General features: G+C 45.4%; 1 protein-coding gene across 1 annotated transcript in view; it reads left to right on the top strand.

Annotated features, from left to right (window-relative positions):
- The window catches only part of LOC137533360 (alpha-1-antiproteinase-like), a 31,940-nt gene extending 21,004 nt beyond the window's left edge, over window positions 1–10,936 (top strand). The window contains exons 4-5 of the mRNA XM_068254730.1: window positions 4,717–4,864; window positions 10,695–10,936. Of these exons, the coding sequence (XP_068110831.1) occupies window positions 4,717–4,864; window positions 10,695–10,883 (337 nt within the window). The 3' untranslated portion in view covers window positions 10,884–10,936. The remainder of the gene's footprint in view (window positions 1–4,716; window positions 4,865–10,694) is intronic.
- Window positions 10,937–18,543: the final 7,607 nt, after the last annotated feature.

Below are 18,543 nucleotides of genomic sequence, written 5' to 3'. Positions count from 1 at the left end.
ATGGAGGGGATGATTTTGCCTATTGAGGCAGTGTAGAGTGAGGACAGTAGTGGTCCTAGGACGGAACCTTGAGGAATACCAACTGAGAGGGGTGTAGGAATGGATAAAGAGCCATTGAAGAATGTTGTGAAGGAGCAGTTGGAGAGGTAGGAGGAGATCCAGGCTAAGGCTAGGTTCTGAATGCCCATTGATTGTAGGGAGTGGAGGAGCCATCTCCAGTTTAATCAGCAGGGGTATAACAATAACTCCCATGACCCTCGCGATGGAGGGGCTTTGGGGCTTGGTTCTCCTCCCACCCTCCTAGCAGAGTTTTTGCACAGTGAAGCCATGTGTCTATATTTACCCAATCCTCCTAACTTCTCCTCTTCCTCCCAGCAGCCTGAGCCACTCGCTCTGCATACACGACTCCTGATCATGTGACATCAGGAGCCGTGTATGCAGAGCAAGTGGCTCAGGCTGACAGTAGGAAGGACAAGCGAGGAGGGAGCCTTGACTTTAAAGATACATTAAGCGAATTGGGCATACCGTATTTGCCGTTGTATAAGACACACTTTTTCTCCCAAAAACATGTGACAAACAAAGTGTCTTATTTTTGTGAGCTTCTATTCTATTGTACTTTAAAGAGAAACTCCAACCTAGAATTGAACTTTATCCCAATCAGTAGCTGATAACCCCTTTTACATGAGAAATATAATGAATTTCACAAACAGACCATCAGGGGGCACTGTATGACTGATTTTGTGCTGAAACCCCTCCCACAAGAAGCTCTGAGTACCGCGGTACTTTTGGCAGTTTGTTACAATGTAACAAGGTTCACAGACAGGAATTAGCTGTTTACAGCTGTCTCTAACAGCCAAAACAGCTAGCAGCAGCTACATAACCTGCCCACAGTAAAAATGTCACCATGTAATAAATGTCAGAATGTAAATCGGGGAGAGGAAAGATTTTACAATGAGCAAACACTGACTATATCATTTATACATAATTATGGTAAAAAATTAAGCACTTTTTTACTACATTATTTTCACTGGAGTTCCTCTTTAAGGCTGCTTTTCACAGATACAGCTGTGGTGGATGTGGTATATGTCGATTTCTATCCGTGGGGAGGGAGGTTGTACTCCCCAATGGACATCATTGGCGATTGCAACATTTTGTCAATTGCAACACTGTAACGATCGGTGTAACACAGAGAGGATCTGATTACCGGTGATCTGCAGTATCACCGAGAATGCAGAATATACCCGATTATTGATGATCTGCAGTATCACCGATAATCAGATATATCTTCTAACCTCTGGACACCCGAGAGATGAGAGTGTTTGGTGCAACAGTAATACTTTGAGGAACGCACCCGGAAGATGGGTGCTAGACAGTAAGAGCTACTGCTATGGATCAGATTCCTTCCACAGGTCCGATGCTCCCCAAGGGGCGGAGCCAGGCTGAGACAGTGGGAAGGACAGAACGTGAGTGACACCAAGGATAGTGTCACTAACAGATCTGTGAACTATCTCTTAACAGCAGAGATAGTTCTCGAGGTCGGACAGGCCAGGTCGTAACCACACAGACAGATACAGTACAGAGACAGGAGACAGAGGCAGAATCCAGGAACTAGCAGAGTTTGGCAACAAGGTATCAGAAAGACAAAGGTACAGAATCAGAGATCAGGAGAATGGTCAGGAAATGCAGAAAGTCATAACAGATAATCAACAATGCCTAGACTTGAGTGTGAGCTCCAAGATTCTCACACTCCAGGAACTAGACTAGAATAATGTGAACGATACAGATGGTACAGAATTCCTAGACTAAGGTGTGAGTTCCTTGGCCGTCAACACCTAGGAAACTGGTCTAGATAACAATACAGATAATAACAGAATTCCTAGACTAAGGTGTGAGATCCTTGGCCATCAACACCTTTGGAAACTGGTCTAATAACACAGATACAGACAAGGTCTGAGTGCTACCACGTAGTGATCGCAACGGCAGACACCAGATGAATGACCAGCACCAGGTATATATACACTATCGCTCACCAGCGCCTCCCCTAAGTGCTGGACCAATGGAAGTTACTGAACTTGTCAGCTGACCAGCTTGGTCAGCTGACCCTCTTCTGACTGCCATAAAGGCCCTGCCTCTCTGCGCGTGCGTCCTCCTAAACCAGTGTGGACTATCAGTCCCAGCCACACCAGTCATGTGTAGTAATGTATCTGCTGAGTTGGATGCGGGAACCGCCGCACCGCTGTCAGTGCGTGCGGCGTTTTCTCCGCATTCCACTTTGCTGAGAGGAGCAGGCCTGTGCGAGCAACTTGCCGCATTGGACGCAGAATCCGCCATCCTGTTGTTAGAGCATGCGGTGGTTCCTCCGCGCTCCGACTGCGCGCCAGCTGCCATGTTGAACGCGGAGTCAACCGCCTCACCTTGAGTATTGGCGGCTTTTCCGCGTTTTCTCACAAACACCCTATTTGTGGTGTACCTCCTTTCTTGCCAATGTGGGGCCTTCTACATTGGCAAAACGGGACAGGATTTGAAAAGTAGTATTGGTGAACATCTCACCAACATTAGAAGTACTACATCGACCACACCTGTGGCCAGACATTTTAAATCGATGCATGGGGGCGACTATCGTGGCCTACGAGTTGTTGGCCTCGATCGCATACATACAACGATTAGGGGAGGGAACTATGATCGGTTACTTCTCCAAAAAGAATCCCGATGGATTTTCGAATTAAGAGCTACTGACCCTCCGGGTCTAAACGATTCAATTGGATTCTCAGCATTTTTACCAACTTAATTGAGGTCCATGTGTATTGTGGGCCCCTCACTCTTCTCCCTTCCCTGTGTCCCAGCTCCCCTGATTGCATCCCTCCCGGTCAGCTCTGTGCGCCCTGTGTCTGTGGGCGGGTCACTTTGATCGGGTTGTGATCTGGGTCCTCCCCCTGTGGTATGGTTGCGTACGACGCGATTGATTCAATGAAATTGATATCTTCCTCCCCCCCCCCTTTTTTCTCTGGATCGCAGTTTGATATGGGATAGTACACCCAATACTGGTCATCTTGATTGATGCCCTATAATTGTATATTAATAAGCCTTTTTTCCAAGCGTCTGCTCCATCTATTTATGAGAATATATTTCTGACACTATACGTATTGTTTGAGTTCAGGGAGTAATTGATATACTCTGATTGATTGAGATATGTGTGTTTGAATATGGTCTACCCTCCCAGTTGGAGCCATCCATTATCAGGCACTATATGCCATCAGCGTGTGACCAGCTTCACACACCGGAGCTGTTTACCTGGTTCAGCTCCGCCTCTGTGTCTGATTGGCTCTGGTCCGTCTGGGATGAGGATGACGCGTACGCCTGCCGCTTTGAAGGCGGCGTGACGCGTATTTAGGCAGCGCATAGAGATGAGGTTAGCCACGCCTCCCTTTGAGAAAGCCGGAAGTGGCCGGCGAAACATGTTAGGGCATGTGGCGTGACACAGGCCATCGCACATGCCGCTCAGCCAGGCCTATCCCTTGCTGCCCTCCGCCATCTCTCCACGACTGCTGTGAACCATCCTATGGTCCTGCTACTTCCAGCATCAGTCACTACAAGCATTGGCAGGGGACCATACTTGGAAATCCGCCTTAGTATCACTGGACCTGTTTGGACTGTTTTTTGTTCCTCCCCTAGCCGCGAGCTCCGGCGGTGGGTTGAGGGACTTTGAGCACAAGCATCTTTGTGGATTACCGTCGCCCGGAGTGGGTACAGTATACGGTTTCATATGCAGTTTTTACATCTGTGAACTGTCCTGATGTGGAATCTACATGCGGATTTGCTGCTGTAATCTGCCATGCTTGCTTAAGCTTTCATTTACTTTTGGACCTGAACTGTATGCCTGGGTCACCTGCTGGATCCTTTGCTTGCAACTAACACTGTGCATCTGCTGCCCCTATGCTATTGCTGCAACTTTAACTATGCCAATCATCTCTGAGCAAGCTTTCATCTATTTGGCATATTTATCTGGCGAAATTGAAAGCCTTTTATGGGATCCCTAACCACATTAGGTGGTTCAAGCTAGGAGTTGTGGTGTGTGGCTATGTAAGAGGGTCGCTGTGTGGTAGTTTTCTGGTAGGCGGTGTATGTGTGGGTCTTTTTATGGTTTATCTATTTGACAATAATTAATAAAGGTTTTGTATTTTTATATATATTGGTGTTTATAGTGAACTTATTACACATGCCTCCCAACCCCCCATTTCCCTTGATTTTTACGTGATTGCTTTCACAGTGGGACGTGAAAAACCCACGTTAGAGCAGCCTGTAACGCAGCCCAACTCACTGCAATGACAAATCAATGTGCTGTTCACAGTGCCCACGTTGCGTTGGAGTGTAATGCTGCACGTTAAATGAAAGTGCAGCGTGCTGTGCGTTATACTCGTATTTGGCTGCGTTAGACTGTTTGCACATGCTCAGTAATGTTTTTTTGTTTTTTTTTAAATGTGCCGCATGCGCCGGTTTCGTTCGATTCGTATGCCTTAAAAAGTATGCATGACGTATGCATCAAGAGACGCATAACGCAGTGCAATGTAACGTCCAACTTCAAAGCTAACATGCGTTGCGTTAGGGGCACGTTATGCAACCTTAACGTCGCATCAAATGCAACATCCAAGTGTGAAAAAGCCCTAACCGTTTATCCTTTCCATTAACAACGCTCTTTTCCCTTTTGTCATCTGGCAGAAATGTGGATATCTTCATCCCCAAGTTTTCTGTGGCTGGCTCCCTTGACCTGAAAGACACATTAAGTAAACTGGGCATAACTGACGTCTTTACCGAAGAGGCTGATCTTTCCGGCATCACTGGGCTTCCTAACCTGTACATTTCTAAGGTGAGGTTTTTTGTCTCTGTTCCCACCAATGAGATGCAATTAGTTCCAAATTAATGCAATTGTTTTTACTGCTCATTTAATAAAATATTCTGCAGCTTGGAAATGGACCAGTTAAAGAGAACCAGAGATGAAGCACCCTCTTGTATTTTACCTTATAAATCAGTGGGAACATGACAGTAAACACCTGATCTGCTCTTTGTTTCATTGTTCTCTGTTTAATTTGACTGTTATCACCTCTGATAAGAATCCCCCACTGAGCACTCAGTCTAGCTTTGCTACGGAATGATTATAGCTGAGTCTGTCTTCTCTGGTGTCTTTTCAAGCCCAAGCCTGCCCCCTTGTGGCTCTGCTATAATGACTCAGCTATAATTATTCCCTGCAAAACCAGACTGAATGCTCAGTCCGGGATTCTTATCACAGCTGATAACAGACACTTTTAGCAGTGAGGATGAAACGGAGAGCAGGGTAAGTGTTTTCTCTAATGTTCTTACTGATATATATGGTAAAATACACAAGGGTGCTTCGTCTCTGGTTCCCTTTAAATGCCACTGCAGAAACAATGTATTATTATTATTATTATTATTATTATGTAGGTCCAACATCACTTCAATTCACTTTATTGTCATTGTGTAACACAACGAAATTACTTTTCATGACAACCCCACGGTGCATATAGGGAACATAGTGATAGTAACAAGGAAGAGAAGAAATAGTAACAAGGAAGAGAAGAAATTATACAAGTATGCCAGGTATTACAGATGTTTAAACAATTTGTACACAGTGTTAATTATTTCAGAGAGGATTCAGAGTTTATCAAGTTTATGGCGGATGGGAAAAAGCTGTCTTTCAGTCTGTTTGTGTGTGTGCGGGTTGATCTAAAACGTTTACCTGATGGAAGGAGCTCAAACAAGGCATTTCCAGGGTGAGTGTTGTCTTTGATAATGTTTTTGGCCCTTCTCAAGCTGCGAGTATTATACAAACGTTCCAGTGATGGTAGTTCAGTGCCAATAATGGCTTCTGCTGTTTTAACAACTCGCTGCAGGGCTTCTCTAGTAGCCTTCGTGCAGCTGTTGTACCAGGCCGTCATGCAATTGGCCAAGACGCTTTCTATAGTGCATCTGTAGAAATTAACCAGCAGCTTCTGTGGGAGGTTAGCTCTCCTTAGTTTTCTCAGAAAGTAGAGGCGTTGTTGTGCTTTGCCAGTTAGAGCTAAAGCATTGTCAGCCCAGGACAGGTTCTCTGCGATGGTGACTCCCAAAAATTTTAAGCTGGAAACTCTCTCCACAGCCTCTGCATTGATCATTAGCGGTAGGTGAGTAGTCTTTTTGGTGGTCCTAAAGTCCAGAATAATTTCTTTGGTCTTCTTTGTATTTAATAACAGGTTGTTAATGTCGCACCATGCAGTCAGGTTCCTAACTTCTTCTCTGTATGCAGCTTCCTCATTGTCTTATATAAGCCCAATGACAGTCGTATCATCTGCAAACTTAACAGTTATGTTTGAGGTATGGATAGGCTGGCAGTCATGGGTGAAAAGTGCATAGAGGAGAGGGCTTAATACACAGCCCTGTGGCACGCCAGTGCTCAGGGTAAGGGTGGAGGATGTCTGTTTTCCTAGTCTGACAGTTTGAGGGCGATTAGTAAGGAAGTCCAATAACCAAGTACATATGGAGGGAGCAAGACCTAGTGCATGGAGTTTGTTGGTCAGCTGGCTAGGTACAATGGTGTTAAATGCTGAGCTGTAGTCAACAAAGAGCATCCTAACATGGGAGTTGGGCTTTTCCAGGTGTGAGAGGGCAGCATGGAGAGCTACACAGATGGCATCCTCAGTCGATCTATTTGTTCGGTAAGCAAACTGGTGTTGATCTAGATTTGCTGGGATGGAGGCCTTGATGTGTGTGGCTACCAGTCGTTCAAAGCACTTGGCGATGACAGGGGTTAGAGCAACTGGTCGATAATCATTAAGACAGGTTATCCTAGGATTTTTTGGGACTGGCACAATGGTTGTAGATTTAAGGCATGATGGGACTACACCCAAGGACAGAGAGAGGTTGAATATTTGTGTAAAAACTTTCGCTAGTTGACCAGCACAGGCCTGGAGCACACGTCCTTGCACACCATCAGGACCTGCAGCTTTCCTGGTGTTGATATTTGTGAGTGCTTGCTGCACTTCATGTATGTGAAGGATTAATGGCTGTGAGTCTGTAGTGGGCCCAAAGTTGACTGGAGGCCGATTGTTGTCTTTTTCAAATCTAGCAAAGAAGTTGTTAAGTTCCTCTGCTAGGCTGGGGATGTTATTGTCCAGTCTATATTGGACATCTTCCATAGCGCTGTAAGTAGGGGAGCATAGATACACAAAACTCTATACAATCAGGTTATCCAGCAATGCACGTACAGCTACATACATAATTGATGTGTGGTTTGTGACATCACCAATAGTCGTACAAGTTCATACGATAAATTACAGAAGGATAAGAAACACTAGGAGGAGGACCCTGCCCTTGCGAGCTTACGATCTAGAGGGTAGTGGGTTGAGACATTAGGGGAGGAAACACAGGGGTTAGTGGAAGAGCCAGTGAGCCTCCAATGCTACCTGTAGCAAATTATAGGCTTGTCTGAAGAGGTGTGTTTTGAGAGTAGGTTTGAAGGTTTCCAGGCTTGGAAGTTAGTGTTAGGTGTAGGTAAGGGGGCAAGGATAGTGTTAGGTGTAGGTATAAGGAGGTTAGTGTTAGGTGTAGGTAAGCGGGCGAGGATAGTGTTAGGTGTAGGTATAAGGAGGTTAGTGTTAGGTGTAGGTAAGCGGGCGAGGATAGTGTTAGGTGTAGGTATAAGGAGGTTAGTGTTAGGTGTAGGTAAGGGGCAAGGATAGTGTTAGGTGTAGGTATAAGGAGGTTAGTTTTAGGTGTAGGTAAGGGGGCGAGGATAGTGTTAGGTGTAGGTATAAGGAGGTTAGTGTTAGTTGTAGGTAAGGGGGTGAGGATAGTGTTAGGTCTAGGTAAGGGGGCGAGGATAGTGTTAGGTGTAGGTATAAGGAGGTTAGTGTTAGGTGTAGGTAAGGGGGCAAGGATAGTGTTAGGTGTAGGTATAAGGAGGTTAGTGTTAGGTGTAGGTAAGGGGGTGAGGATAGTGTTAGGTGTAGGTAAGGGGGTGAGGATAATGTTAGGTGTAGGTATAGAGGAGGTTAGTGTTAAGTATAGGTATAGAGGAGGTTAGTGTTAGGTGTAGGTATAGGGGAGGTTAGTGTTAGGTGTAGGTATAGAGGAGGTTAGTGTTAGGTGTAGGTATAGAGGAGGTTAGTGTTAGGTGTAGGTATAGGGGAGGTTAGTGTTAGGTGTAGGTATAGGGAAGGTTAGTGTTAGGTGTAGGTATAGAGGAGGTTAGTGTTAGGTGTAGGTATAGAGGAGGTTAGTATTAGGTGTAGGTATAGGGGAGGTTAGTGTTAGGTGTAGGTATAGAGGAGGTTAGTGTTAGGTGTAGGTATAGAGGAGGTTAGTATTAGGTGTAGGTATAGGGGAGGTTAGTGTTAGGTGTAGGTGTAGAGGAGGTTAGTGTTAGGTGTAGGTATAGGGAAGGTTAGTGTTAGGTGTAGGTATAGAGGAGGTTAGTGTTAGGTGTAGGTAAGGGGGTGAGGATAGTGTTAGGTGTAAATATAGGGGAGGTTAGTGTTAGGTATAGGTACAAGGAGGTTAGTTTTAGGCGAATAATGTGGGGATTGGTGTTAGGCATAGGTGGTGGGGGTCAATGCTAGGTGTAGGTATGGGGGAGGTGCCAGGTGCAGGTATAGGGTTAGATTAGTGTTTGGCCAGGCTACGTGGGGTCCCCAGTTAGTGTTAGGTGAAGGTGGACAGAGTCTATGGCATAGGTGGTGTGGGGGTACCTCCCCATGCCTTAGATTCTGCCCGCTGCCCACCTTCACCTAACACTGTAACTGCAGAGCACTGGGATCATAAGCAAGCCGTACCATTATTTCACCTTCTCCACCAATGCGTTCCTCTTGTCACTGTTCAGATGTCGCTCTAGCACACGGCTAGGGTGAGAGTGAAGCAGTGCCAGGAGGACGGACATTGGTGGACTCCAGCAATGGAGCAGACGAGTTAAGGGCATTCGCTCACAATACTCTGCATTCAGGTGGCTTCAGGAGGTCTCCGGTGTCCCCCCTGCCACGATGACACCTGGAGTGGCCCACACCTGCCGCCACCCAGTAAGTCCGCCATTGCATTAAAGGGACTCCGAGCAGTGCAAAAACTATGGAAAGATGCATATCATTTTAAAGCTCTCTTTCTCCTCTTTCCAATGATATATAAATCGAATCGCCACCCTACGCCTTTTAGGTTTCGCTATTTTCGTGACTGAAATTGCAGCGGCTGCGATTTCGATCGCGAAAATAGAGAAAACTAAAAGGCGTAGGGCGACGATTTAGGTGTCGCCAGAAAGAGGAGAAAGAGAGCTTTAAAATGATATCCATCTTTCCATAGTTACATTGTATTACACAGGGCGACTTTTTCTGCTGAATGGAGCTGCTGACTTTGAGAAAAAGTCACCCTGTGTAATACAATGTAACTATGGAAAAGAGAGCTTTGAAATGATATGCATCTTTCCATAGTTTTTGCACTGCTCGGAGTCCCTTTAAAAGTGGTGAATAGTGCTCAGCAGTCTGCACTAACTCTTGTCCGCCACATTTCTTGCTGCACCCTCAAAATGTCAACACCACTCATACTGCCTGTGGTGTGATTGCTTAAAGGATCACTATAACCAAAAACTGTAAACTTTTACATGTATGTGTCAATACAAGAGGTACATTTAAGTAAAATGCACTGTAAATTACTTATTTCTTATGTACCTGTCACTTACAGTAGATATTAAAATTAAAACTCTTAACCCTTTTCCTGGCAGGTTTTACTTCATAAAAGGGGGAGGGGTTTCTAAGGATTTCCTTTATTTTCAAAAGCACTCTGAAGTCCAGCTGTCAAATTAGTGTGACATGGGTAGACAGGCTACCTTGCCTTTCCGGGGAGTACTTTACAAAAGTGTAAAGTAAGGTTTGAGATTACCCCATCAGTAGATGAACTAGTCCAAGCCCTGCCGGTTCAGAACGGTCAGATTTATGTTACAGACTGTCTATAAGATCTTGTTTCCACTTAACAAAGCAAGTGGCTGTTCATTGTAGGTAAACACTTGTGTTGCTCTCCATTGTAGTGCTGATGCCATTTAGTGACAGTTATTACAAAGCCTAATAGTACAGTATTGGTAATTTTACCGTTATTCTTCTAGCGGTTATTTCCCGCCCCCAAATTAACTCACGCCCTTTTTACATGTACCCACCAGTGCCACCTCATGGTAAGCTGGAAAAATAACATATACTTACACAGTTGTAACTGAAGAATGATTATATTTCAATAATTAATGTGGGTTCAAAGTCACATTAAAGATCAATCATCTGATGAAACCTTACTTCTCTTATGAACAATTTCCACTAAGAACCAGCTAAAGCTAGCTTTGCCTTTAGTGCCATCCCCCCCCCCCCCCCCCCATGAATCTCCCCCTCTGGTATTTCGAGCACTGGGAGTGGAAGGTGAGGGGGCATTATTTCAGTGTTGGGGTTGGGGACAGCGCCAATAAGAGACAGCCAATGGTGGTTTGATTCCACAAACTCTCTGGCCGGATAGAGAGGGGCACTTGAAGGATGACCATATTTGTAAATTAATATTTGGGGTACCTTTGGAGGGTGGGAAAAGCAGTGTTAGTTCATATGAAGGGAAGGCGTAATAAATTCCTGGAGATGAACTATAAAGAGTGTATTTGATTTAATCTGATGGTCTTTTTTTTTCTCTAGGCTATTCATAAAGCTAAAATAACCATTGATGAGACAGGAACAGAGGCCGCTGGATCTACCGTCCTCGAGGCTATGGCGATGAGTCTTCCTCCCACTGTGAGATTCAACCGACCTTTCATCTTCACTATATACAGCCACAGCACCAGAAGCTTCCTCTTCCTTGCCAAAATTGCAAACCCATCAATCTAACTGAATGTTGATCTCATTGCTGTTTCAAAAATAAAAGGCGTGCTTTATTTTAATGATCTTGAAAACTTTTACGTCGTTCACCTCCACTAGAGGCAGAGATACATAAAAGAGCAAACCTTAAAAATAAACCATAACCAAGAATTGAACTTCATCCCAATCAGTAGCTGATACCCCTTTCTCACGAGAAATCTATTCCTTTTCACAAACAGATCACCAGGGGGCTCTGTGTAGCTGATATTGTGGTGAAACCCCTCCCACAGGAAACTGTGAGGACCATGGTGCTGGCAGTTTCCTTTCTGTGAACCTTGTTGCATTGTGGGAAATAGCTGTTTACAGCTGTTTCCAACTGCCAAAAAAAGCAAGCAGCAGCTACTTCCACTGACTTCACCTGCCAGCAGTAAAAATGTCACCATGTGAAAAATGTCAGAGTGTAAATCAGGGAGAGGAAAGCTTTTACAATGGGCAAACACTGACTTAATCATTTATACATAATTTTTGTAAAAATGAAGCACTTTTTTATTACATTATTTTCACTGGAGTTCCTCTTTTGGCTACAAAACAGTGGCCTTATGTAATGATCAGTGACATATATGATGATCAGAACAAGCTCTATCAGCTCAGTAGTCAGTATTTTATTCAGAGTGCGATCACACGTGACTTTTGTGCACAGTATATAACACAGGAGTACTCCTATGTGATAGCCCTTGGCTGTAGGGATTATCACTGGATAGAGTTGTCGTACAGGCAATGTCGGTAACGGGTCGGTCAGGCAGCGGTACAATATCGTCAGGCAAATACGTAGTCAGTAAACAGGCTGAGGTCGGGAACAGATCAGATGAGTAAAGGTACAGAATCAGAAGGCCTAAAGCAGAGTGGAGGTCGCGCCGAGGTCGGCAGCAGATCAGATCGGCAAGGTACAAAATTGAGAGGCAGAAAGAGTAATCAGAGGTTCAAGCAAAGAGTCATACACATGAATAAATATACAATGATATGTTTTTCCTAGTCTAAGTGTGAATCCCCGCAGTCCTGCCGGATCAAGCACACACGGATCTGACTAAAGTCTGAGAGCTTTCACTGCGAAGTTTCAGCAACAGCAGACAACGAGCCACTGACAGCCCAGGGCTTAAATACAGATGATCATACCAATGGTTCCGCCCAGCTGATCTCAGCCAATCAGTGGCGAGAGTCAGACCACTGCTGTCAGCTGACCGGCCGGTCAGCTGACCCGCCTCCTTAATGCATAAAGGTCCTGTCTCCTGGTACGCGCGTGCGCTATTCTGTCCTGATGCACCCTGGAGAGACCTGTTCTGCCGGAAAGAGATGAGCGAGAGGACGCGGCGGGATCCGCCGTGACGTCAGTCGCGGGAGCGGCGGCCGCCCCGCTCCCCACTGCAGAGGTAACAATATTCCTAACACCTAATGGATAGCACTTCAGGTTCAATGCTCAGCCAGGACACTGTCTGCATGGAGTTTCTATGTTCTTGCCGTATTTGTGTGGATTACCTCCTGAGACTTTAACTACTTCTCACATCATAAAAATGTACTTGTTAATTGTTGGTCTTCTTTTATTGATTTTTGTCTTTGCAAAAGAGAAAAGGGGGGCGGGGGGGGGGGGGGGGTGTCTGGCTGTGACCAGTTTGGAGCAATCCAAAGATGTATATATGTCATAACTAGAATAGAATACCTGTTATGAATCAGAATGCCCTATGCTCTTTTTAAATATTCCAAAGCAGTATTTTAGCTGGTGGCCAGGTTCCCCTGCTGGTATTCCCCAAGGGTAGTCAGTACAACATCCTCGATTTTGCACCCACTCAAAGTCCATTTGCTGACATTAACCAGACAAGAATTGTCCCATGTTCCTATGCCTTCTTATTCATATGCTAGCCAGTAAAATATGATCATTAGCAATAACAGACATCCTATCTCACTCAGATGGGTACAATGATTGGTGCTTTCTGACCCCACACATGCGATAGGTTCATGAGATCCCTCACAGGGCCCTTAGACATAACCTTTTCAAAGTGATAATATAATCTCAAATCTACAATTTCAGTAATTACTCTTAGGGCCGGTTTCCACTACTAAAGTGATGCAAATGCGGCTCGCATCACTTACGCCCACTTCACTTCCGCATCTCCCAATGGGACGTGGCTGCGGGCGGATGCGGCCGTGCGAGAATCTGCAGCATTCTGCATATTCTCGGACAGCTCCGCACAACATGCACACAGTAGAAACTCTACCAGTGCTGTGCATGTGTTTCAAGACACCCGCGGTGCGATGCGGCTATGTAGCCGCATCGCACCGCTCCTAGTGGAAACGGGCCCTTAGCTACATAGAAGAACATTTGAAAGCAATCCCAAGTAATCTGTGTGTAAAAATGTATACTATCACTGCAGAGAGAGGTACGAGATAGCTTCTCTCTGTCTCATCGGCAAAGGTAGAAAACACTCTCTGCCTCTGTTCCGATTTTGCTCCCTCCCTCTACAGAACAGAAACATTTCCCTGGCAACAGCTGAGACACTTCAGCAGAAAAGGAGGGGTGCAGAGTGAAGGCACATGCCTCAGAGAGCTTCAGCCAGCAATGATTACATTTGCCATTAGCCAAAGATAAGGACGCTATAATATCACTTTAAAACGGTTATGCCTAGGGGCCCTGTGAGGAATCTCTTAAACTGATTACATTTTTTAAAAGTTTTTTTTAAAGTTTGCCTGCAAATGAAGTGATTTTTTTGGATAGCCTCAGTGTTAACCCCTTGACCAGCTATTATGATGAACTCTCTGACTTGTTTCACCTTGACTAAACATTTGGCTATACATAGCTCAGTGATTTAACCTCCCTGGCGGTAAGCCCGAGCTGAGCTCGGGCTATGCCGCGCAGGAGGAGATCTCAGCCCCTGGTGGGGCGATTTTCACCCTGTAAAGTGCTGTACGCGCAGCTAGCACTTTGCTAGCCGCGCGTACAGCTTAATCGCCGCCGTTCTGCGGCAATCGCCCGCACGCAGCAGCGCAAGAGGGCCCCCCCCGCCAGAGCCCCGCGCTGCCCGGACCAATGAGTTCCGGGCAGCGCTATGGGCTGGATCGGAGACGTCTGACGTCAGGACGTCGGCTGACGTCCATGACGTCATTCCGATTGTCGCCATGGCGACAGGAGAAGCTAAACAGGGGAGCGCGTTATATACGCGTTCCCCTGTTTGCTATTGTTGCCGGCGACGATCGAACTAGAGGGACACATGCGCCCTCTAGTGGAGTTTCATGTAGCTACCACTACATGAAACTCCACTAGATTTCTGCAATTTTTGGATTTCTGCAATTTTTGCAGAAAAAATAAACCGCCAAGGAGGTTAAAGGACCTCTATCGCAAACAATTGCAAAATTAAATTACATGTACACACATATAAATAAGACATACAGTATGTTTCTCCCAGAGTAAAATGAGCAATACATTACTATTCTACTATGTTGCTGTCACTTACAGTAGGTAGTAGAAATCTGACAGAACTGACAGGGTTTTGAATTGTCCAGCTGTTCATGGTGGATTCTTAATATTTCATTTATTCTTTACAAAAGCACCCCCTGGAAAGGATCTATACACATTCTATACAAACATGCAGGCCAGTGCCCACCGGTTTGCACACTATTCTGGCAGTTGGAGTGAGCATCTACCGTTCACCTTGTCTTTCTGAAATTGAAGAAAACCCTGAGAATCCCCCATGAGGGAATCATGTCCCCTGAGCATGCTCAATAGACATTGTATTGCTATGAAAAAAATAAAATGTTTGTGCATTATACACATGTAGTTTCATGTAATGTTTGGATTTGTGCAATTCGACTTTGACCTTAAAATTGCGAAACTCCAATGTGAAGCCTGAATTAGGAACTCAGTGAAACCTGTGTGCTCATCCCTACTCAACATAATCTCACTAAAGTCGTATGAAACTCAGAATTTCCTCTTTGTTCTAAAAGATTATTTACAGCATAAAATCTACTTCTTCAGGCAGGATACACACTTGTCTTTAAGTTTTCTGCGCACGTTTTCCTGCATACTTTTTCTGCACACCAAGTGTGTTTCTATGCAGGAAACGAGCGCGTTTTTTTTCACAGCAGCTGATGTAGTTGATAGAGAAAACTGACAAAATGTGCAGAATCAGGATGCAGAATGTCAGTTATTTTTCTGCGCACGACCAACACAGTAAGTGTGTACTAGCCCACTGATTAACATGAGTTCTCAGTTTTTCTGTGCAGAAAACGCGCACGAAAACAGTCAAGTGTGTTCCCTGCCTCAGTGGAAAGCTCCTTGTTTCAGTGGGCAGCTTCTGGCCACAGCCGAAGAGGTGATAGCATTATATTTTGTTTACATTCCTTTGTCAGATACATTTAGTAAACATTATCAAAGTGCCGAATCTGAGCTGCACTGACCTGAGAAGCAGAAAGAGCTGAGAAGTGATCACTAGATAGATTTTAATATATAAATACAGCATATATGGGCTTGATTCACAAAGCGGTGCTAACTGTTAGCACGCCTGTGAAAAGCCCCTTAGCACGCCTAAAAGAGTTTTTTGCGCGCTACTTTGCGCGTGAAACGCATCACGCGCAAATTTATGTACGCGCGTAAACCTTTATGCGCACACTAAACCTTTATGCGCGCATAAAGGTTTACGCGCGGAAAGTTTTGCGCGCATAACTTTGTGCGCAATTTCTTAAAGCTTTGTGCGCGCTAACTACTTAGCACCCTAGTTAGCATGCCCAAAGCCTTTAGGCGTGCTAACTAGGTTAGCACCGCTTTGTGAATCGAGCCCAAACTGTACTTTGGAAAATGGAAATTTGTAATTTGTAAACAGACAATATTACTTGTCCACAAAAGCAAATATGATAACTGTATGGGTAATACAAAGTAGGAAAACACATTTTTATTAAAAGTTATGTTAAATGTGAATTGGCTTAAATCCCTCACCTCACCACACCTAGGGCGTTTTGCAGATTTTTTTAAGCACTGGCGATTTCAGAAATCGCCCTAAATGCGATTGTGCAATGATTTCCTATGAGAGTGTTCACATCTTAGAGGTTCGATTCCGATCCGCTCACCAAAGCGCCGCCTGTACCATTTCCGTTTGGCTCAATGGAAGGTATAGCGAAATTGCAAAGGGCTTGAAAAAGCGCTTTGTACAGCGATTTCCCCAGTGCTTTCATGAATAAATACATTGGGCTTGATTCTCTAATGAGTGCTAAAAGCATGCCCGTGCTACACAGTTAGCACGCAAAGTGCCGTGCACACATGTTTACATGTGCAAAGTTTCTGCGCCCGCGCGGTAACTACCGTTTACGCGTGAATGGTAGATAACGCGTTACTGCGCATAAACGGTAGTTACCGCGCGGGAGTGAAACTTTGCATGCGTAAAGATGCGCGCACGGCACTTCGCATGCTAACTGTTTAGCACGGGCGTGCTAACAGTTAGCACTCTTTAGAGAATTAAGCCCCCTGTATTTATTCATTTTCGGGTGAAAGAGTTCACTTCCTGACTGACGTCAGGAAGTGAAAAAAACAAATCGCTCTACAAAAGCGCTTAGAAAAGCATTTTTCCAAGAGCAGGGAAAAGCGCAAAAAAAAAAATCTCAATAAATCGTCAGCGCTTGTGATTTATGATGTGAACAAAGCCTAAAACAGTTTCACTCGTTGCATGCTCACAGTACAGGCTTGCAAGCAGGGCCAGGGCTGCCATCAGAATTTTCTGGGCCCCATACTTGGCAAATCTACAGGGCCCCCCCTCAAACCAAATAACAATCTGATAGGTTGATTATAGCTGCAGACGAAGTGATAGGCAGATTGTGTGGGGGTGGAGCCATGGTATGTGGGGTAGAGTCAAAGTAGCTTGCCTGTCGCCCATAACACCCTCCCCTCTGCATTGATGCGTGTTCCACAATCACACAGCAGGGAAGACAGAGATGACCACACAACTTCTGTTATGCCACGGTAGAATCATTGCCAGCAGAGGCTCGAGTGGCACTGCCACTGTTTGGGCCCCAGACCCTTCCTGGGCCTTATACTACTGTCCCTCCTGTACCCCCCTGATGGCTGCCCTGGGCAGGGCTGCTCAAATCCGATCCGGATGAAATTTGGATAGTAGCTATCCGGATTTCTCCCAGTAAACCTTTGCGGGCTGGGCGGGGGGTTTAATCTTACCTATCATGACGTCTTCTTCATCCGTCCCTCGGCGCCTCCCACAATGCGGTCCAATCCGGCGTCATGTGACTATACACTTCCCCCTTCAACCCGGAAGGAGGAAGTGTTTTTAGTCACGTGACGCGTGAAGGTTTACTGGGAAAAATTCGGATAGCTACTATCTGAATTTCATTCGGATCGGATTTGAGCAGCCCTACTTGCAGGTAACTTTGTGAAAAACCACCATGTGCCCAATATCAAGAAATATATTTTCCTAACTTGTTTTTTTTTCCATATACTTTATACACATGCTAACTGGTGACACTTCAGACCTGGACCCGAGGATTGACAAATACTCTCCTAATGTACCCATTGCTAGCTGAAATTATCCACTGAAAACACATTATGAAACCTACTAGACACATGTCACCTAGCTACATGTGACCTTTTGACTGTTGGAAAAAGCTTAATCCTTTCCAAAAAGACTACACACTTTTTTTCACCTACTCTAGGATCACTTATTGTTGTTAACATTATTTTTAATAAACTTTATTTATAAAGTGCTAACAATACCAGGGCTGTACAATAGATAAGGGAGACATGACAGCCTTTAACAATGTTACATAAGGACATGATTACAGTGTTAAAGGAAACCTGTAATGTGAAAAAAAAAAGAAGTTTAACTTACCTGGGGCTTCTACCGGCCCCCTGCTGACATTCTGTGCCAACGATAATTAAAAAACGATCCTCCGGTTCCTCACCGCCGCTCAGTTTAACTTTGTGAGTCGGGGGACCACTGCACCTGCACGTGCGTTCTTGCTCCCTCTGGTATCACCGGAAGCATCCTGCGCAGGCGCAGTAAGTACTGAGCCTCCGCAGGACACCCCCACTGTGACGCAAGCAGGAGCAAGGATGCACGCGGCCAGGCGCAGTGACCGAAACTTGTAAGAAACAGAGCCACGGCGGGGGACTGGAGGATCCTTTGGTGAGGAGTCGGGGCCAGACACCAGACGTCAAGTGATGCGGGGTACGTTTTTCTTACCTTGTGCTTTTGCCAGCCCCCTGCAGCCTCTCTGTGCCCTTGAAGTTATATTTACCTGAGCAGCCTTGTCCTGCTAAACTGTCCCGAAGACCCCACATCACTTGACTTCTGGCGCCTGGCCCCGCCTCCCCTCTCTCCTCTGAGAAAAAGTCAAGCTGTTTACTACAGTAAATGGCATGGCGTTTTTCTCTGAGGACAGAGGAGTCGTGGCCAGGCGCCAGACATCAAGTGATGCGGGGTACGTTTTTCTTACCTTGTGCTTTTGCCAGCCCCCTGCAGCCTCTCTGTGCCCTTGAAGTTATATTTACCTGAGCAGCCTTGTCCTGCTAAACTGCCCCGAAGACCCCACATCACTTGACTTCTGGCGCCTGGCCCCGCCTCCCCTCTCTCCTCTGAGAAAAAGTCAAGCTGTTTACTACAGTAAATGGCATGGCGTTTTTCTCTGAGGACAGAGGAGTCGT

The sequence above is a fragment of the Hyperolius riggenbachi genome, chromosome 9 (assembly GCF_040937935.1).
Source record: "Hyperolius riggenbachi isolate aHypRig1 chromosome 9, aHypRig1.pri, whole genome shotgun sequence".
Lineage (NCBI taxonomy): Eukaryota > Metazoa > Chordata > Amphibia > Anura > Hyperoliidae > Hyperolius > Hyperolius riggenbachi.
This window is presented reverse-complemented; position numbering and strand designations above follow the sequence as displayed.